General features: G+C 35.4%; 2 protein-coding genes across 4 annotated transcripts; both read right to left on the bottom strand.

Moving 5' to 3' along the window:
* Positions 1-595: 595 nt before the first annotated feature.
* LOC110865081 (homeobox protein ATH1) lies at positions 596-4,770 on the bottom strand. 3 transcript variants are annotated; one of them, XM_022114284.2, is made up of 5 exons: positions 4,500-4,764; positions 2,611-3,523; positions 1,563-1,915; positions 974-1,034; positions 596-802 (listed from the first exon to the last, which is right to left on the bottom strand). In XM_022114284.2, the coding sequence occupies exons 2-5, from the start codon at positions 3,484-3,486 to the stop codon at positions 665-667; spliced, it is 1,428 nt and encodes a 475-aa protein (XP_021969976.1). In that variant the 5' UTR covers positions 3,487-3,523; positions 4,500-4,764; the 3' UTR covers positions 596-664. The 3 variants fall into 3 exon arrangements, with proteins under 3 accessions (XP_021969976.1, XP_035830355.1, XP_035830356.1); XM_035974462.1 differs by lacking the exon at positions 4,500-4,764 and having other exon boundaries at positions 2,611-3,948; XM_035974463.1 differs by lacking the exons at positions 596-802; positions 974-1,034 and having other exon boundaries at positions 1,559-1,915; positions 4,500-4,770.
* Positions 4,771-13,288: 8,518 nt separating this feature from the next.
* Positions 13,289-16,663, bottom strand: LOC110865080. The gene is made up of 5 exons (XM_022114283.2): positions 15,727-16,663; positions 14,779-14,831; positions 14,520-14,677; positions 14,292-14,437; positions 13,289-13,860 (listed from the first exon to the last, which is right to left on the bottom strand). The coding sequence occupies exons 1-5, from the start codon at positions 16,496-16,498 to the stop codon at positions 13,535-13,537; spliced, it is 1,455 nt and encodes a 484-aa protein (XP_021969975.1). The 5' UTR covers positions 16,499-16,663; the 3' UTR covers positions 13,289-13,534.
* Between the last annotated feature and the right edge of the window lie 4,274 nt (positions 16,664-20,937).

The raw sequence follows: 20,937 nt of genomic DNA, 5'->3' as shown, positions 1-20,937 counted from the left end.
TTAGCCTAGTGGTAGAAGAAAAAAAGTGTTTAAATAGGAAGTGATCATAGGTACAATACATGTGAGTATAACATTTAGCCGTTCAAAAAAAAAAATTATACTAATAATCATTTGTGTTTGGTGTTTGTTATGGATTTCTTCCTTACTCAATAATTGATGTTAAAATTTTAGTTAACTTATGTAAAATTACTAAACTTATATTATGACTCAAAATAGATACAATATAGGATAGAGGATCCTGTACATTAATCCAGAAGTGTGAGAAGTGTATTATAACACTATATATAACACCATAAAAACACCGTATAACACTATGTAACACCATATAACACTATGTAACACTATATAACACTATATAACAAATATAACACTATATTTTGTTTGATAGCATGTCTATGATAGATGTATAGTGTTATATAGTGTTACATAGTGTTATATTGTGTTATATGGTGTTACATAGTGTTATACGGTGTTTATATGGTGTTATATAGTGTTATATATAATGTTATAATACACTTTTGGATTAATGTACAGGATCCCTACCCTACAATATAGAGTATAAACCATTATAAATTAATATATACTTGTATCAATGTTGAGAAAATGCCTAAGTTTGGCCATAATAAGCAGAAGATACAGGATTGTAGAACAAATGCAGTGATGTTCAGATGTGATATTGCTGGTTTCTGTGGCTACTTGCTGTTCCTTCATCACAAATCCTCCTTCTGTTCATCTCCAAGTACATTTCCTCGATCATCGGCTTCCATAATCGAACTCTCGCATTTATAAACCAATTAGACACCTGTAAATTGTAATCATACATGACACAAGTTCGATATAGAAAAATAGTAACAAAAGATGGACAGAAAATGTTCTGAGTGTTTCGGGTCAACCCAACTGTGATTCTTTTTGACCCGAGCCCATAATAAAATGTTACCCAACCCACACACAATGTTCTTGATGTTTGTAGTACCTGGCTCCTTGTCAATCCACTTTTTACAGCCAACAATTGTTTCTCTGCATCCTTAGGATACCTGCAAGCAAATACAAAATTATAACTCATATACATTACAAACTTTTTATAATTAAATTACAAGTAGGGGTGTTAAACGGGTTGGCGGGTTCAACCCAAACCCGAAAATCATGTCATACATACTAACCCGAACTCGACTCGAATATTCACAGGTTGACCCGAGCACGACCCGTTCAACCCGATATTTTTTTTTTACTTTTTTCCCGCAAATTAATATATTAAAATTAAAATTTACTAAAAAAACACAGATGTATATACATTTAAAAAACACATCCAAGTTAATTTATATCATAAAACATATTGTAAAACGTGTAATTTAAATTTAAATGGATTAAACTGGTCAACCCGCCAACCCGACTGGGTTGACCCGAACCCGACCAATTTAGCTAAACGGGTTCATAGGTTCAACCTGAAACTGACCTGAATCTATTTAAACTAAACCCAAACCCATAAATTTCGTGTTAGGTACGTGTTGTGTTTTTAGGTCGTGTCAGAAATTCACACCGCTAATTACAAGTAAATAGCTTACGGGTGAAGAAAATTCTGAAACATCCATGCGCGCAGCACAGAAACCGATTTTTCAGGCAGCCCTCTTTGGGGCCTCCAAAGTTGATGATCCTTTCTTCTTAGCTGTTGAAGAGCCCATTGTTTTGGTAAAAAAGACGAAAGGTTCGTCTCTTCTTCCTTAGGATCCGACGTGTTAACATCGGCTCCCATTGAAAGTATATGGTTACTTATTTTCTCTCTTAAGTTCTTGTAAAAGAAAGTAACTGTATGAAGAGCAAAACAAGCATGTATTTGAGGATCCAGTTCTGTTACTGCATGGAATGCTGATATTACAGTATGGATCTCATCTAAGCATTGGTTGTATCGTTCATCGACCTGAATCGCAAAAAAGTTCACAAAAATGCATGCATAATTGGTAAAATAATATACAATCATGAAAATGTTGATTCTTTCATAAAAAAGTTGAACATTTTGATTTTTGAAGCCTTTTGGGATAATAATTGGTTATGATCAAAATCAAGAAAATTATGATTCTGGTCAATTAAAAAGTAAAAGGTAGTAAATTTTATGTCTTTTCGGATGAATGATTGGTTAGAGATCAAAATCAAGAAAATCTTGAATCTTGATCACAAAGCAAGTTGAAAATTTGAAGTCTTTTTGGATAAATAGTTGATTAAAGATCAATAGCAACAAAAATGAGGTTCTTGGTCCCAAAAAGTCACAAACTTTATGTATTTTTTTGGCAAATTGTTGATTAATAATAACTAAGATCAAGAAAATTGTAACTCTTCTTGGATAAATAATTGGATAGAGATTAAAATCAAGAAAATCTTGAATCTTGATCACAAAAAGGTTGAAAATTTGAAGTCTTTTTGGATAAATAGCTGATTAAAGATCAAAAGCAACAAAAATGAGGTTCTTGGTCACAAAAAGTCACAAACTTTATGTATTTTTATTGCAAATAGTAGATTAAAAATTAAGATCAAGAAAATTGTGACTTTTTTTGGATAAATAATTGGATAGAGATTAAGATCAAGAAACTCATGATTCATAATGACATAGTGACATACCATTTCTAATAAGGCCAGCAAATGCTTCTTTTTCTCTTCAATACCATACGATTTCGAAACCGGATTAAATCGGTTATCAAATTTGTTATTTCCATCTGAAAAATCATCAAAACTAATCTGCTTATGGTTCATCTGATCAAGATTCCCAAGTGAATAGCTTGCAATTTCTGTAAGTATTTCTTGCATCATATGAAGATGCCCATTTGATCCAGATGCACATTGCAACGCCTGAATCGGTCTATTCGTGTTTGAATCTAACCCGAAAGAGATCTTTTTACCGTTGCAAGAACTTGCTTGTAAAGAAAGATTGCTCATGCCAGAACAGGTGGCAAGACCCAAAGATAGCTCATTACCATCCGAACTCACACTCGGGTTATTATCGCCCGATATCCACCCGTTTGGATTCGTATCGAATCCGATTCGTTCGGTTGTTGGTGTCGAAAACTTGCCGAATTCCCATTTCCTGCTCATATCATTAAGTGTCCCATGATCATATCCAAAAACATCAGGAAAACTATTGTTTGGAACAACATTTTTAGGAATTTCAAGTGATTGACCAAAAGGAGGGTAATTCAAGCTTTCATGTTGACCGTGTTGATCGGGTTGACCGTGTTGACCAATTCTGGAGGCTAGAAGTGATGCTAGAGCTGAAGCAGAAATGGGAACATCCATTTGATCATTTGAAGCAAAATTACTTCCAAAATGTTCATTCGGATTTGTGATTCTTGTACCGTTTATCGGTTCATTTTGGATCATAGAAAGCATAGGAAATTTGGGCACAAATTGGTAGTTTTGATGATTTTGATCAAAAGACTGAAAGTTTCCATCTTGAATGATGAAATTCTCAATTGGGATATTGAATCCATTGTTCTCCATGAAGAAATCAATTGAAATTTTATAAAAAAAAAATTACCTAGAAGAAGATCAAAGAAGAAATAGCATATAAGTTTATGATATTGAAAGTGTATTTAGAAAAAATTAGATTATCATCAACCACTCAAACTTAATAATGCAAGTAAGATATCCTGTTAAAAAACAGTAGCCAACAAAGGAAATAAACAAAAATGGTGCACCAAAAAGATGAATAGAAAGAGACATTCCTATTCCTATTCCTATTCCTAGATGGAATGTAAGTAAGTTTTTTCATTGGCAAGAAGTGACTTCTCAAAGCTCAACTCTCACTATCATATCATATCCCAGTGGAAATAGTTCCAAATAATTACTATTAAAAATCTTGCCATATTATCTTTACTATCACAAATGTCAAACTTTCATCTTAAATTTCAAGATTCCTTTACTATTTATTAAAAAAGATTGCCATTAATCACACTAAGGGGTTGTTTGTTTACCTCTTAATGATGCTCTTAATGATTCAGACCTCTTAATGGTTCAACACTTAATGGTTTAGACTGTTTGTTTCGCTAGCAGATGTCTGAATGGTTAAGACATTTGCCTCTGAATGGTTAAGCATTATACTGAGTCTTAACGGTCAAGATCTCTAATCTGAATTGGTCAGACATTTGTCTCTGAACACAGGTAAGCATTATACTGCTTCTTAATGGTTCAGACCTCTTACTCATTCAGTACTTAACGGTTCAGACCTCTTTCCGATTCAACACTTAACCATTCAGAAGCTGCCAAACAGCCCCTAAAGCTTAAAGTGCTGCAAAACATGAAGCACAACTTATTTTTCATAGTTTAGAACACTACTATGAAAGCCAACAAATCCACACTAGAAATGCAAGCTATACCATAATTCAAAGGGGGGGGGGGGTATTGGTCTTCTAGTTTCCATACATGACATGAGTTTTATATATACAAATTCTGTAGTTAACAGTTAACTGAAAGTCAAAATCAAGAAGATACAAACATGGATAAAGTAAACCAACCTTGCAAACATTTGAAGAATGGATGAAGAAGAAGAAAAAAGGTTTTTTTTTTTTTTTTTTTTTTTTTTTGAGTTTTAAAGTGGGGATGTGAATGGGATCTTGTTAGATGATGTGGAGGATTGACACTTGAGCCTGCAAAGAGTTAACTAGCAGTAGCTTTTGTGAGAGAACTCAAATGAAGCAGTTGGTGTGCAAAGAAAGAGTCATTTGTGTGAACCCCAAACAGGGATAAATAAGTAAGAGACATGTGGGCTATGCTTGTTCCTGTTGGTTAGGATCTTACTATTACCTTTTGAGCCAATACAATATATTATTAATAATAATATTAATTAATAATAGTAAAGTAGTAGATTTTATGCCCTCTTGCATGGACAACAAAAAGATGTGATCTTTTACTTCAATGATTTTACAGAACCCAAGAAACATAAAGTTGAGTAAAGAATCATCATCACTATGCACTCTGGTCTGGTTCCAGTTTAAGTATACACGCAAACACAACAATACCCACACCTTCTTTTCTCTCTCTCTCTTTTTTTTATTTATTCTAAAAAGACATACAAAAATAATTCATTTTCGGAGGAGGTGTGGAGGGCGCGCTTGTTTTTTTATGATTTCGGACACATTAAGTATTGATTCTTTATATAATATATTTTAATAACATTTTCTGATGTATAAGGTAGAATTACATGATGTGAAACAATAATAATGCAACTGAAATGGACCCGTGAAATTTTAAGACCAAAGAGAGAAGCTAGAAATCAGAGCCACACACACTTTTATAGTTTGAATCTGAAAATCACATGAATCAATTAGAGAGAAAGAAACCCCTCTTCCCCTATATGGTGCAGTGCCACTCATTCCTATTCCTGTTGCAGCCTTTACCCTCAAACCAAACTAAAGGGTCCCACAACCCCCCCCCCCCCCCTTCCCCCCCCCCCCAAAAAAAAAAAAAAAAAAAAAATCCCACAATGGTCACTAAATAAACCTTGATTTCATTCTTTTCAAGGTTGACGTAATCTTGTAATTGTCGGGTTTCAGTTTCTTGTTGGGGCCCGGTTTTTATATTTTTATATACAGAAGTTACATCGTTAAAAAAAAGGATGATAAGGGTACACGGGGTGTCATCGGTGACCCCCATCGGTGACCCATGATACCGGTCGGCAAGAACACCGCCATCGACGCGGTGAGTAGAGAGAGGAGAGAGAAACGGTGAGCCGCCACCGAGGAGAGAGGGAGGAGAGAGAGAGGGGCGGTCCAATCACATGTTTTCTTTTTTTTTTTTTTTTTTTTTTTTTTTAAAAAAAACCAATTCACCTAATAGGGGTGTGGCGCCATCAAAAATGGGTATTAGGGGAGTTTAAGAGGGGAGTTGACGTGGCACACGGGGATTGGTTTGGCGTAAGAGAGGGGACTCACCTATTAGGTGAGCACCCCCTTCACCCTAAGGGGACTAGGGGTGGTTCACTAGTGATAGAATTTATCACTCACAAGCACCAATCAAGTTTCGCCATATCATTGACCATTTTTCCATCACTCACAACCATTTTTAGTGGGGGTGGTCATCACTCATCACCACACCCAACAATTTCCCCCCAACCAACAATTCCACTCACAAACCCAAACCATCACGGCGTTAATTTTTCCACGCGTTATACACAAACCCAAACCATCACTCGTTATGTTATATGGTGGCGGTGGGTGGCAAAGCTTTGATCACGCGTTATACAAAGTTCCACGGGACCGCCCCGTCCCCTCTAAGACCATGTGTAGTGGTACATATGAATAATGTCCTCACCCTGAGCGTTTTGAGACACGTGTTAGACCAGTCAGCAAAGGGGAATTATGGGGCGTTTTTCATAAATAGGTGTAGTGGGATAATGCCCAATAATGCCACATCAATGATTACCCAATTATTATTTTTTTTTAAATTAAAACTAATAAAATTTCATGCTAAAAAAAGAAATAAAAAATTACAATGCTAAAAAAATAAAAAACCGAAAAAATAAATAAAAAAACTAATAATCTAAAGTTTGTATTTTTGACAGATTTGTTGCCGACATTTGGGCTAGGATCAACGCGTCGCCTACGAGATGGTCGATGGGTTTAGACAAAAATTCTATGTCTTTCTCCATTTGCCTCGATTCTTGTATCGCGACAATTTTTTTGTTTTCGGCGTTTCCTTCTTGCATAGTCTCTAAACGCCTATGACCGAGATCTCGAATGTCTTGTAGCGTCGGTTCATCTCTTCGAAATCTACCTTCATTATGTCGGGATTAGATGAAGAGGACTCTGCCTTTTTTCCCCTATTTTTCGCACTTCTTCTACCGGGCGGTCGTTCCAACTCCAAATCCTCGTCGTCCTCCAAATGGATGTTTAAATCGACGTTACAAGCATCTGAAGTGGGTGTGTCCGGGTCAACCGACGATGATGTTTTGGACCGCTTTGATTTATGTCTACCGCTAGACGTCATCGTCAGTACATTTGACCATTTGGGACTTCCTCGTAAAAGCTCCCAACATCTCAACTATGTGAAACCGCATCTCGTTTGATTGTATTCTTCCAACACTCTTGTTAAAATATTCCCATCGTTTTGTCCGCTTCCCCAGTTGTCCCTAGCGCGTTGGAAGACCTCTTGAAACTGATGACATTTATGGTTGATATCGGTCCATTTGCTCGAAATAGAATCTTTGTCCCGATATTCATCTCTACCCATCGCATTAAAGAAGGTTTCACGAATTTTTTGCCAAAAAATGGTGATGTTTGATAATTTGCTACAAAAAATACAAAAAATATAATGTTATATTATTAAAAATAAAAATACAAAAAGGTGTAGCGAATTATGTAACAAAATAAAACTAATATACTTTTTAAAACGCTTACCAACATCGGGGTCCTCCGGTTGCGGTTGCGTGGTGTTCGGACGATATGTATTAGGGTTACCGGGTCTCGACGGCATGCCGAAAGGGGGTTGGAAGGGATTCATGATATAATAAACAAAAGAGTAGTGAAAGTTTTTATAAAAATAAGGAGAAGAATAGAAGGGAGTAGAGAAAGTTTTAGAAAAAATATGTGAAAGGTGGGTGTTTATATAGGTAAAAAAAAAGTGAATAAAAAAATAAACTTTTTAATTTTTGACCGTTGTAAAAGGTTTGATTTTGAACAACAAGCTACGAAAAGCGTTTTTAAAAGCACAATGTATGCATTTTTTTTGGAAAACAACGCCCAGGGGGCGGTAACTCGGCGTGGGGGATGTATTTTTGGGAAAAAAAACGCCTAAAAACCCTATGACTACTACGGGTGGTCTAACAATGATGGTGATGATCCATTTAATCAAGATTCAAGAAACAAGAAAAGGGTGTTGCTTTTTTAACCATTTTTTGGGGAATGTGAAGTGATTAAGGTATGGAAAGAAAGTTGGTTGCTTTTGTTTGTGTGAAGAGGGAAAAGGGGTGGGTTTTGATTGTTGAAGGCAAGTAAGGTAAGATGGATGACCATACCTTTACAAACACATTGGCTACTGTTTAGTTGCAGTGAGTAGGGTTTGTTTTATAGTACTACTTTTGTTTTTTTGGGTATGAAATAGTGATGTAAGCTAAAATGGAGTGTTTTGTGGCAATGAAGATGAGATCTTGCAGGAGATTTGTTCTAAAGTTTTTCTTTCCTTCACCAATCTATCACTCTCTTTTTAGTATTTTGTTGGATTTTTGCATGGAGTGAGTTATTTTTATATAAAAAGTGTAGAAACTAAAAATATTTTTCCTATAGAAAGAGATGGTTGATTTAAAAAAAAAAATAAGGTTACAATGGTCAATTTTGTATGGAGTCGACTATACACACACCCCCTGCTTTTCTAATTCCACTCCGTCATCGAATGGCCATCAAATGGTGGTTTGAGGTACTTTAGGTCAAATCGTGGGCACCCTGAAGTTCAGATGATTGTTTGCGCATAGGTCGAACGTCGTTCGCAAGTCTGTATGTCAAAATATGGGCCCCTGAATTTCAAACGATTGTTTCCTTGTCGTCGATAGGCCATTTAATGACGCAGAACGATGTGAGATTAGAAAGCGAAGATGTGAGTATAGTATTACCACCTTTTATAAACCTACATGTTATGGCCCTTTTATTTATACCTACACTACACATTACGGCCCCTTTTATAAACCTACACATCTTGGTCTTTGAAAGATATCCCTTTGTTGTTTTAAAGCAATTTTCCGAACTACACAAAATTTAAAAAGAATATCAAATATTATTTTAGGCATAATGATGACTTAAAAATTCGAGTTAATTACATAGTTAGTCCCTGTGGTTTGCATCAAATAACATACTTAGGTACTAACAGTTTAAAATCACCTTCTAGGGTATTAACTTTTCATTTTGTAACGTTTGTAGATATTAACTTCTAGGGTATTAACATAGTTAGTCCCTGTGGTTTCCACAAAATAACATATTTAGGTACTAATAGAATGTGATTTTAAACCTACAAATAACGCTAATACCTCCAAACGTTACAAAATGAAAAGTTAATACCCTAGAAAGTGATTTTAAACTATTAGTACCTAAGTATGTTACTTTGTGCAAACCATAGGGACTAACTATGTAATTAACTCTAAAAATTCAATACTTATTTAAAATACTTACTATTTACTATGATTACTAGGAAGTTATCTTGCTATTAAAAAAATGTAAATATTTACTATGTTTATTTAATGCTTAGAATATGAGCGAGGGTTGGGTCTAAAATGACAAAGCTATTGAAGTTAAGGTATTATTCTCTTTAAAATTAAGGGTTCGAGCCCCATAAAAGATGGATTAATGTATGTAAAAATTTGTTGTTAAAAAAAGATTAATGCTTAGAACATGTTAGAATACTTGTGAAAGATTTTTTCCACCAACTAATTTTGAATACTTGGAAGTGTGAGGTGTTTTATAAACGTTTATAAACCTTCTGTTTAATAAAAATATTGATATATTTGACTTGTTAAAAAGGTAAAATAGGATAAAAAAAATAAAAACTACTTTTATAAAGCACTATTATGATTTTCTAAAAAAAATTTCTATCATTGTAAATTCTTTGGCGTATTCCATTTGACTTTCGCACTTTTAACATCTTGTTAATCTAACAATTTTATATTTAATTATTGGGCGGGGTTTCTCTACAAAGGATGTTTTTCCTACAAAGTGTAGGAAGTGATATTGACCATTGGATGGATGTGTTTGATGGTTGAGATCATCTTGGTGGCATTTCGGTATATGTGTCTTAAAAATAGGCTAATTTATTTGATTGTGCGTAGATATGTCATTTAACTTGTTTTAAATAAGTAAATAACTATCATACCATAACTTCCCACCTTTCTCGCGAGTTTTTTTTTTCTCTCTCTCTACCTTCTCTCCTCCGAAACTACCGTGTTCTACGTGTGTTACTAACTGCTAAAACACAACGTCAAGACGCTGACGTGTTTTATGTGTTATTTAACTTACTTCAGAAGACGCTGGTGTATTTTATGTGTGTTACTAACAGCTAAAACACAGCGTCAAGAATTTTTCATGATTAAATTCCATGCTTTTTGTAACAGACTCATATACGAAATAAAACACAACGTATAGTATTATTTTTTTTTTTCAAAAAGTAACTGATAAAACACAACGTCAAGAATTTCTTCATGTTTAATCCAAAACCATGATTATTATAACAGAAAGAATTTATTCATTATTAATCTCATTCCACTCATAATGAAATAAAACACAACGCATAGTATTCAATTTTTTTTTTTTTAAAACTAACTAATAAAACACAACGTCAAGAATTTCTTCATGTTTAATCCAAAAAGAATGAACTGTGAAATGGTGATCCTCTAAGTATAAAAGATAACTGTCATATTTGAATTCAAAGATGGTTTTCACTTTCCATAGAAATCTTATTTTTGGTTTAGGAGATAAAGGCTTCCAAAATTAAAATAATTAAGCAATTACAATTATGCCCTTTTGTATAAAATAACTAAATACCACATGTTAAATGAAAAATGCTTCTTACATTTTGTAGGAAAAGTTGGCTTTGTATCCATACTCGTGCATACTGTATTTGGCTTATTGATGCTATATTAATCTTCTATAGTTGTATATCAACTTTATGGGTCTGGATTTTGAATTTGTGGGTTTTGTATTCAACTTTGTTACATTGACTTTGTTTGATAAATGGAAATTCCATGATCACTGATGTGTTCGAAAACATGTGATGGTGTGTGATTATATACTTTGCAAATTGCAATCATCAAAGTGTATTCATGCATATGAATATTCATAATAATACCAATAATCTCCTTCTTTATCATAAAATAGTAAAAGCATTACATATAATTATTTATATTCCTTTCATTCATTTCTTTTATCATTGACTATACGAACACAACGATTTTAAATATTCTTTTTCAGTTACACTAATTGGACTAGAACTTGATTATGAGATTTTATTTTCAAAGTTGAAAATTTAATTTTAGGAGAATATATTAAAACCTACTATTAAACATTTTTTTTATCATCTAAAATAAAATAAAAAAAGTTATAATCTAAATAAAATTATTATTATTAAATAATATAAAAGTACAACCTATACCCTAGTAAAGTGCCATTTTTAGCACTTAAATATTGAATGCTACGGCTACCCAAACAACCATCATCCCTGTGGGTCCTGCTGCTTTTTTAACAAATGGTCTTTAGTTTCAAATTATAAATTATAAAATGGTTTCATTTTATACTAAAAGTAGCATAAAATCTAGACTCATTCACCATAGATGACCATTAACTATTAAGTTAATTAATAGTAGAAACGAGTCTAAGTAATTTTATCCTAAGAAAATATTTTATGCTTTTCATTTATTTAAGAGCACGTCTTTGTCACAGTGACGAGCATTAAACACTGCCCTTTGGGCGTTAGAAGAGGTGAAAGAGGAGAGGGGTGTAGGCTGCTCGACGCTCATGAGTAGGGGTGCAAACGAGCCGAGCGGCTCGCGAGCTACTCGAGATCGGCTCGAGAAAAAGCTCGAAACGAGCCGAGCCTTATCGAGCCCGAGCCGAGCTTGAGCCTCAAAACAAAGCTCGTTTGTTTATCGAGCCTGAGCTCGAGCCTCACATGTGAAGCTCGTTAGGCTCGTCGAGCCTTATCGAGCCTTAGTGTAAACGAGCCGAGTCGAGCCGAGCTTATTTAAACTTGTTTACAAGCCGACCTCGAACCTAAAAATAAGCTTATTTAGTAAACGAGCCCGAGCCCGAGCTTTACTTATCGAGCTCGCAAGCCTAAAAAGTCTATCATTTATATTATTTTTTATTTAATATACTAATTAATAGATAACAAACGAGCCGAGCCCGAGCCGAGCTCGAGCTTGATAAAATACAAACGAGCCGAGCTCGAGCTTTGAAAACAAAGCTCGAATCGAGCCGAGCTCGAGCCCGAGCTCTCATAAGTTAATCGAGCTCGAGCTCGAGCCTAGCCAAGCTCGGGCTCGGCTCGGCTCGTTTGCACCCCTAAGAAAGCAAGGTGGGCCTCTTGGTATACCAACCAATCATATTCCATCTTTTATGTTCTTTTTCTTTAGTTTATTTATTTAAAATATTATTTTAATGGGTGGTAGATATTAGATAGTGAAAACTTATGAAACCATTACATACTAAAAAAATATTCACGAACCTAGTTCAAGCTTTAGAAATAAAGCTTGAAACGAGGTGAGCTCAAGCGTAAAAAAATACTTACAAACCAAGCTTAAGTTTTAAAAATAGAGCTTGAAATAAGGCGAACTTGACCCTAGAAGAAAACTAGACTTGTTTACACTTTTTAACTCTTTAGTTCATAGCATGTAAAGACTTAAACCCTTACAAACTTACACAGTGGCGGATCTAGAAAATCTTCATAGCGGTAACGTTTTATGAAAAAGCGGTAACGAAATCGAAAAAACGTCAAAAAATGTCAATTTTTTTTTTCAAAATTTACACTACCGACGGAGGCTACCCTTTCTCCTAAGGTAGGTCCGCCCCTGAACTTACACCCATATTAAAAATATGGTCTTTATATTCAGTTGGCAGTAGTTGGCAAGTTGGGTGAGGTTTATGATTGTAATTGGTTTGAACACGGTTTACTCAACTATTTTGGAGTCCAAAGCGGAATAAAAATTGAGGGGTACTCTTAAATATTATCACTGTAACGTATAAACAATGAAAGATCTAGGATTTTTTTATTTTTTTTATTTTTGTGACAAAACCAGTTTCATTAAAGCAGGTGGAGTGTTGGAGTGTATATAAAAAACACTAGGCCCAATTTTATTTTGTCATTTTATTTTATTTTTTGTTAAAGGTGGGTAATAGACGATTGTAGCCACAAAATAAACCATCTGAATTGAATTATTAAACCTTTATTAATAAGTAAAGCTTGAATACAACTTTCTAGTCTTGATGCAGACTCGATCCAATCTTAAGAAGACAAAAAAATGATCTATTTAACTTTACTAATTAAATAACTTTGACGTATAACAGATTAATAAATAATAACATCCTCGTATAGAAACTCAAGTTTTATTGGGCTGTAACTTCAACCACATGCTTTCCAAGCCCATGGCAAATTGAAGTTGGGCCTAATGGGCTTCTAGGACTTGTATGATCCAACTCCATGTGACAGTTTATTATGTGTATATATTGAAATCACTTTGAAGGTTCCACTTCTACAAAGCTTTACTGACCCAAATTTGTCATAGTAATCGTCTTTGTTAATGACATGTATATAAATTGAATTCATGCGACAGTTAACCCTTTCAAATCATCATATAATATAAGGATAACTCGACTTGTTATTTAATACGCGTGTCCCTACTTAACAGGGTTGCTTCGGTTCAACACTCCGAAAGTCAAACTGCACCCGTCAGCCCGAATTTTCTAAACCAAAACAAACCGACTAGCCTAACACGACCCATGCAACCCTACTTTAAACCTAAATCTTTGCAGCAATGAAACATTTAGAACATTGTACAACCACCATTGCAGTGGTCAACTCACCGAACCATATCTACCATCTCTTGATCAGAAAGCGAGTTACCCACAACCTCAGTTTTACCACAGAAACCTTCATCTCCCAGATTCTCATGACAGCACTTTATAACTTTAATCTGCTTTTGTACCTCCCAAAACCCCGTGCTACTGCGTTTTCTTCTCCCATTGATACTTACAGGTGCATCTTCCACCATAGTTTGACTCTCATGACCGTCTTTGACTCCATTGACTTTGGCCATTGAGCTGTACTTCAAAGTTTTCTCGTGTAATTCTGAGATGTTGTGATCACATATTTTAAATCCCTGCTGTTCCAGTACCAATAGCCAGCCTGTGTTTTTTTAAACGATCAGTGTATTAGCATGAGTGTGTGGGAATGTACAAGTTTGATAAAAAGAAGAGTTAACTGTCATTTTCGTCCTTGTTTGTTCAATTATGCCAGTCCAAACTAAATTTCAAATTTGTACCATTTCCGTCCCAGACATTCTTGAAACATGCTAGTTTAATCCAAAAAGTTAACGCTCATTAGTTTTGATTGTTAAACGAGGGGTAAAAAGGTAATTTTCCATTTTTGTTTTCTTTTTCATTCTTTTACAGCTCATTTAACAGTCAAAGTTAATGAATGTTTACTTTTTGGATTAAACTGGCATGTTTCAAGAATGTCAGCAACAGAAATGGTACAAATTTGAAATTTGGTCTGGACTGGCATAATTGGACAAACCACATGGACAAAAATGGCCGTTAACTCTAAAAAGAAAGTACCAATAATGTCCTTTGGGGATGAAATATCGGGTACGGTTGGTTTCACACTTGTTACGCCGGTGACCCATAAAATTATCTGCTGTGGCAGCTGAGACGCTGAAAAGGCGTTGCGATAACAACTGACTCCAACATGGTCACCATTTTCACTACAACCCATAAAATTCACAAACATTATCCACTTTAAAATATACATATTTTGTTGTCTTGATGACATTTATTATGCCTTACCTTGCAAACTGCAATGCTGAGTTTGCGACAAACAGCCATAAGATTACAATCTCTTTGTACTGAGCATCGTCAAGGGAGGTATCACAGCTAAGAAACGGGCCAAAATCCAATGCAACATCATAAAGCAGTCGCCTGAGGATGAGTTCATCCGGTGCAGCCTGTGGATATATACAATTATACATATATTATATATCTCTATTTTATAGGCGTCAGTTGTAGTATGACAAGATAAAAAGTCGGTTGGTATAAAATAACTCACCAAAAGCTCTCCAACTGGCAAACTTGGTTCCAGCAGTAGTTTAAAAAGCATTACTGTGAATTGATATTAAAAAACCGAAATTATTACCAAGAGAATGAATTTGTAGTTGCTTAAGCCTTGAAGACTAGCATGGTTCTTTCGACTTTGACCCAAACAAACTTCTACAAGTAGAAAATGCTAATAAGTATAATGCGGTTAACGAACTTAAAAACTTTCTAACCAAGTAAGTAACAACTGTTTAAAACCACTAAGGCTAAAGGGTGTGGGGGTCATCGTTGGGACATGATTCGCCACCTAGGAACATGAATAGAAGGCTACACCGCCCCCTTGCCTGATCCACCATGGTTCGCATGGATTAAACCATGGCAACTATGGTCCTCCTTTCCATTTTTCAAGAAACCCTTTCCTTTTTCTTTAGACAAAGATAAATTAAAGCGAGCGCCCAGGCGCGCCTAGGCGCAAATAAGGCCCCGGGCCCAACAAATCGCCCTGAGTGCGCCTCGCGACTTTAATAACTATGTTAATACCATAGTTATTAAAGCGAGCGCCCAGGCACAAATAAGGCCCCGGGCCCAACAAATCACCCTGAGTGCGCCTCGCGACTTTAATAACTATGGTCATGACCACACCCTTAGGGTAGTGGTTTTGGATGGTGGATTAGAGGTGGGTGACATGACACTGACGTGGAGGGTCATGGTGGTCATGAGGGTCATGACCACACCCTATAGCCGAATAATGTGATATCATATCTAAAATTAGTCGTCAACAACAAATTTGGAATGTATATCTAATATCTACCAGATTCACTACAATAAGGAAACTGCCTACCAAGACCCGAATGCATTAACCAAACACAAATTTGAACTAATGATGCTAACATCTAGATCAATTAAGCAACATTCAAGCATGATGATATAGTGGAATTAAAAGATCTCGAAAATTCCTCACCTAAATACGACGTATTCTTCTTAAACCCCTGAATAATCTGAGCAGCACAACTCTTAACATCCTTATCGAAATCCACCCGTGCCACCCCTGAATCAAACATCAAACACAACCTAAACAAAAACGCCTCAACCATAACAACCGCAGCAAGATACCTCATCCCACAATCCCCAACAATCCCCCTACGCATATCCTCACTCGAAAGCGGAAAAAACAACTTAAAACCGTCTACACGACCTTCATTCCGCCTAACCTGATCCGCTATCCAAATCGGCACTAAACCAACCCAACCAGCCCCAACCTCTTCGCCCACCAAACCGTTACTATTATTACTACAACACATAATAATGTGACCGACTATCGCATCCGCTAACCCTACAATCTCATTCCTTAACCTAGAAACATCAAACTTAAAGTTAACTAAAGAGTATAAAACCGGAGCAACAACCGACACTGACTTAAAACAGTTATTATTATGAGACCGGTGACGAAAGGAGACTAACGAGTGAAACAAGTCGTTAACCGAAAGGAATAAGCGATGAGAATCGGTTACAGCGGTTGAGTTAAGGGTTTGAAAAGTGATTGCGGAGTAAAACCAGATGAATTCAAGGGGTGGATCAGTCATGGACTGGATCAAGCGGAAGAAAATGGAAGTGAGTTCGGAGAAATCGGTTCTGCCGTTGTGGAATTCGGTTAGAAAGTGGTAGATGGATTCGTTGAGCATGGGTTCTAGGGTTTCGAATAATGGTGGACTCAGGGTTTGAGGTTGTTTCATTGTGTTAATTGAGTGGTTTGAAGCAGAATTTTGGAAGAAATTGGGGAAGAAATGCAGGATTTGAGGTTGAATTTGTTGAGGTGAAATGAGATGCTAAAACCCTAATAATGGTGAGAAGTCACAAGGAAGGAACGAGGGAATTTTAGGGGCTTTTCATGTAACGGACATATTTTGAATTTCTTTTTACAAAAATCTATTTTTTATTTAAATAAGACTAGGTATTTGTGTTTTCAAACAAGTATTTTATCAATTGTAAGTTTGTATGTTGTGTATTTTTTCAACGAAGACATCAAGTTTTAATCATTATTAATCTGGGTTGATGCTTGATTGTTGTAAAGGCTATAGTCAATTAAAACTATGGACTTTTATTAGGCTGATCGGAGAGGGGGGGGGGGGGCGTCCCTGTCGTCTCCGTCTCCTGTCGACGTCTAAGCTGGGTCACCTTTTATTTTCTTTATAAATATATACCATTTATCCTCCGTTTCAAACCAAATCTTCCCAATCTCTCTCATTTCTTTATACATTTCTTAAAATTTTATAAAGTTTTAGTCATGTCCTCTTCGTCATGGTGTTCGTCATCTCCGAGTGAAGGCGATTTGTTTTTTGCAAACGTCGTAATGCAGGCATCAGATGGTCATCGAGGAAGAAGAAGATGAAGAAACCATGTCACAACCACGAACTAGACAACAAAGACATCAAGTTATAAGTGTTTCTTTAATCATAATTAATCCGTGTTGGTGTTTGATTGTTGTAAAATCTATAGTCGATCATACTGATGACTTTTGATACATGAAACATTGAAAGTTGCGGAATTAGGAGTTATGGACATGATGATCGGTTGTGTATAATACATAAAGAGCAATGAAGAATAAAAGAGGAAAAGGGTAGAATACAAAAAGAGTAATAGAAAAATGAAAAGAGAAGAGCTAGTGTACAATACAAAAAGAGCAATAAAGAAGGTTATCTAGGAGAAGATACGTAGAAGCACAAAAAAATGATCAAAATCAGGTACGCTCTGATACCATATTAGAGATAAGATGTTAGTAAAAATAGAGTATACCTCTTAATATAGAGATCACTGACTAACAAACTTTAAGATATTTCCAACAACATCTAACAAACTTTGATACTTATATGTATCAACTCACTCTTCAAAGTCTCTAGTTTCTTTACCCCTCTAAAACTCTCGTATCTAAGAGCACACCGAACGCATATCCATCTCATTCATGTGACACCTCAGAAATTTTAATCGAATCATATGGCAATACTCTGATAACTCTCAAATATTCTCGATATGTTGGACGAGAGGGGCCAAATTCATAAAAACGAAAGATAAATCAAGTCGAGTGGTTAAAGATGGACAAATGCCAAAATATTGGCTTCTGACGGTCTCTTACGAACACCAAGGCATATGCATTCCAGTCCATAAGGCATTTCAAATTTTGTGGGCGCTAGAGGTCCTTACGGACCGTAAGCCAGTACCCTTACGATCCGTAAGGGGTCTGCAGACTGCAGCTGGCAGCTGCATCTGCTACCTTCTGACACCTCTCTCGCAATTTTTCCACTTTCTTCCACCTTCTTCCACCTCGCTACACCTGGTACGCCACTTAGCATCACCACAAGGCTTCGGGGACATGTGACATCATCTTATAAATCTTGTGCAAGTATAAATAGAGGCCTTGGTGAACCTCATTTCTTGCACCATTCAATCTTTCTTCCTTTCTTTCATTTGGAACAGCTTCCGGATCAAGAAGCCTCCTTATCTGAAGTTCAATCTTTCCCTTGAACACTTGTAAGTGATCTATCTCAGCCTTGTTCCATTTTAGGCTAGTTATTACCCGAAAGTCAAGCAAATTGACTTTTGCTTTGACGTTCAGTTATGACCATTTCAGTCAAGCTAAAGTTAGAATCGAACATGGCTACGTAATTGTAATAATGAAGGTGTTAACACCTTGTGATAGCACCCTCTGAAGATCACGTTAAGTTAGTAAAATGACGGGTCAAAGTTTTATTAAATAAAAGTCAAAACGCAGATTTTTGCAAATTACGCTAAATGAACTTCTAAGTATAGAAACCTTAACTTTTGACATCATAACAGTTTATATAACATACTAGGACATGTTTGATCATCCCCAACTCGTTATTTCCTGCTTAGAACTCATTTCGCAACCGAAAGTCAATCAATTTGACTTCTTCTTTGACTTTCGATTCTGACCAGTTTGAGCAAGTTTAGAGACTTATTAAGGGTTATAATATAATCATATTATTGTAGGGAATAACCCTTAGAGGTTATACCTTCTGATCATATCGTTTGTCGGGTTTATTGCAAAGTCCACATATTATGCCAAATAAATGCTCAAAATGCCCTTATGGCACAAAAGATGGTTTTAAAACCAAATAAGCATGTAATCTGATTATGAAACTGATGTTATGATAATATGAAATATATTTTGGCATATGTTACTTGTCTTAGACTCATTCGACCACCCGATACCGCATATGCGCGTACGATTAGTTTAATAAGCATAAATTATATAAACTAGTCGAATCGGGTCAAAACCTTTCCAAATTATTTCTGATCAGAATGTTTGGTTATTTGACCCATATCATACAAGTCCTTGTACTCGGAAGGGTATAAACCACATTCTACCCGGATTCCGCTTAATCTAGCGAACCGTACTTATATTTTATAGTTAACCGGTCAAAGTCAAATGACTTGCATAAGGCCCGTTAACATTCTAACGGATCATAGTTCTGTTCATTCTAGATTAGAAGCCTTCAGTAAATTTAACATCTTTTAGTTATTTTGATTAATGGTTGTGTTAAATGCCTTTAATTGTAAAGACTAGCACATGTAAATACTCTTAGCCTAATTTCCCTATACGGGCTTGAGATATAGCACTAGCAACTTAGTCGGGTATTGAATCATGGGCGAATGATGTTTAAAATTTAAATAATCTATTTTAATTCGTTTTGCTTGATAATTTAAACATTGGCGATTAATACGACTGTGTCCTGGATATCTTCAGCTCATTTAATTGCAGGTGGCCACGACCTAAGCGCGGGGTGTAGGCATACATCTAACAGATGCTAATGCTATTTTATATTATATTGGAAATGTGGCGTGTTGGTTAATCATGTACCGGCGTTTAGTTTCGGTCCCCATATGTATTGAAAAACATGTATAACTGGTAACAAGATTCATTATCTTATCCCAAGTTATTTTTAAAATGATATACCAAATGTATCAAACACTTTTGAAAAGATTTTCAAAAAGAGTCGGTTAATTATATTTACCAGTGAAAGTTGACGTATTTTTAATATACAGAATAGGCTGGAGCGGTTCGGTCTAGGCGATTTGTAATTTGCAACTCCATGAAAGACCTATTAGTCTCAAGTCTCATTTTATTATATTCGGCTTGCTTGTGGATCTTTTTAAGTACGATTAGTCTGTATAATTATTTTTGAACTTTCGGACACTTAAGTTTGTACTTTTATATTTTTAATTTAAATTTTCATCTTCTACTGTGCTTTGTAATTGATGATATTAATCGTCACGCATAAACTATAAGTCTGAACCCACCTAAAAATCAGGGTGTGACAATTTAACATACACTTAATAAAGAGATGCCTTTCGAGTGTCATCCAATAAAAACCATTTGAATCTAAAAGTGCTTAAAGAAAAATTAAGGGTGGTCAAAAATTACTAACTATTAATATATATTACTAAATGAATTGAAATAAATAGTGATTTTAATATTATAATAATATATAGTTTTTTAATACTTTTATTATTTTAATATTATAATAATAGTTATTTTCTTTACTTTTTAACTTTAATCCTTTTTTTAATATCAGGTGTTTGGATAAGCTTGGTGTCAACCAGTATCGAGCCAGTACTAGTATCGAAAATACCGGTATGGTCCTGTTCGGTGTTAGTACATGAAGGTAAAACCGACACTAATACAGAAAACACCAAAGTTGGTGCCGAATTGATATTTGAAATCTTTTGGTTCGGAAAATTCAGTGCTGCTACCCGGTACCATTTGCTCATCTCTAATCACGGTTACCGTACGAACAACGGTATCGTACAACTTTTTTTGTTGATTTTCTTCAACTTATAATTTTTTTCTTTTTTTAGTTTCAGGGGTAGGGATGAGCTTGGTGCCAACCGATACAGAATCAAAAAACGGTAGTGAACCGGTACCAGGAACGCCAAAAGTCGGTACCGAATTGGTACTTAAGATCTTTCGGTTCGCCAAATTTGATATCGGTACCCAGAACAATTTGTTCATCTCTGACCACGAGTTTCATACGAACAACATCGTTACCATACAACTTTTTGGTTGATTTTCTTTCGGTTATCTTTTAGTGTTTTTTCTACATTTTCTTTTTATTCTTGTCAGCAATTCGGTTCGCAACACGCTCGTAGTGATTTC

Source organism: Helianthus annuus, chromosome 6 (assembly GCF_002127325.2).
Source record: "Helianthus annuus cultivar XRQ/B chromosome 6, HanXRQr2.0-SUNRISE, whole genome shotgun sequence".
Classification (NCBI taxonomy): Eukaryota; Viridiplantae; Streptophyta; class Magnoliopsida; order Asterales; family Asteraceae; genus Helianthus; species Helianthus annuus.
The sequence above is the reverse complement of the archived record's forward strand: the minus strand, read 5'-3'. Positions and strand labels throughout refer to the sequence as shown.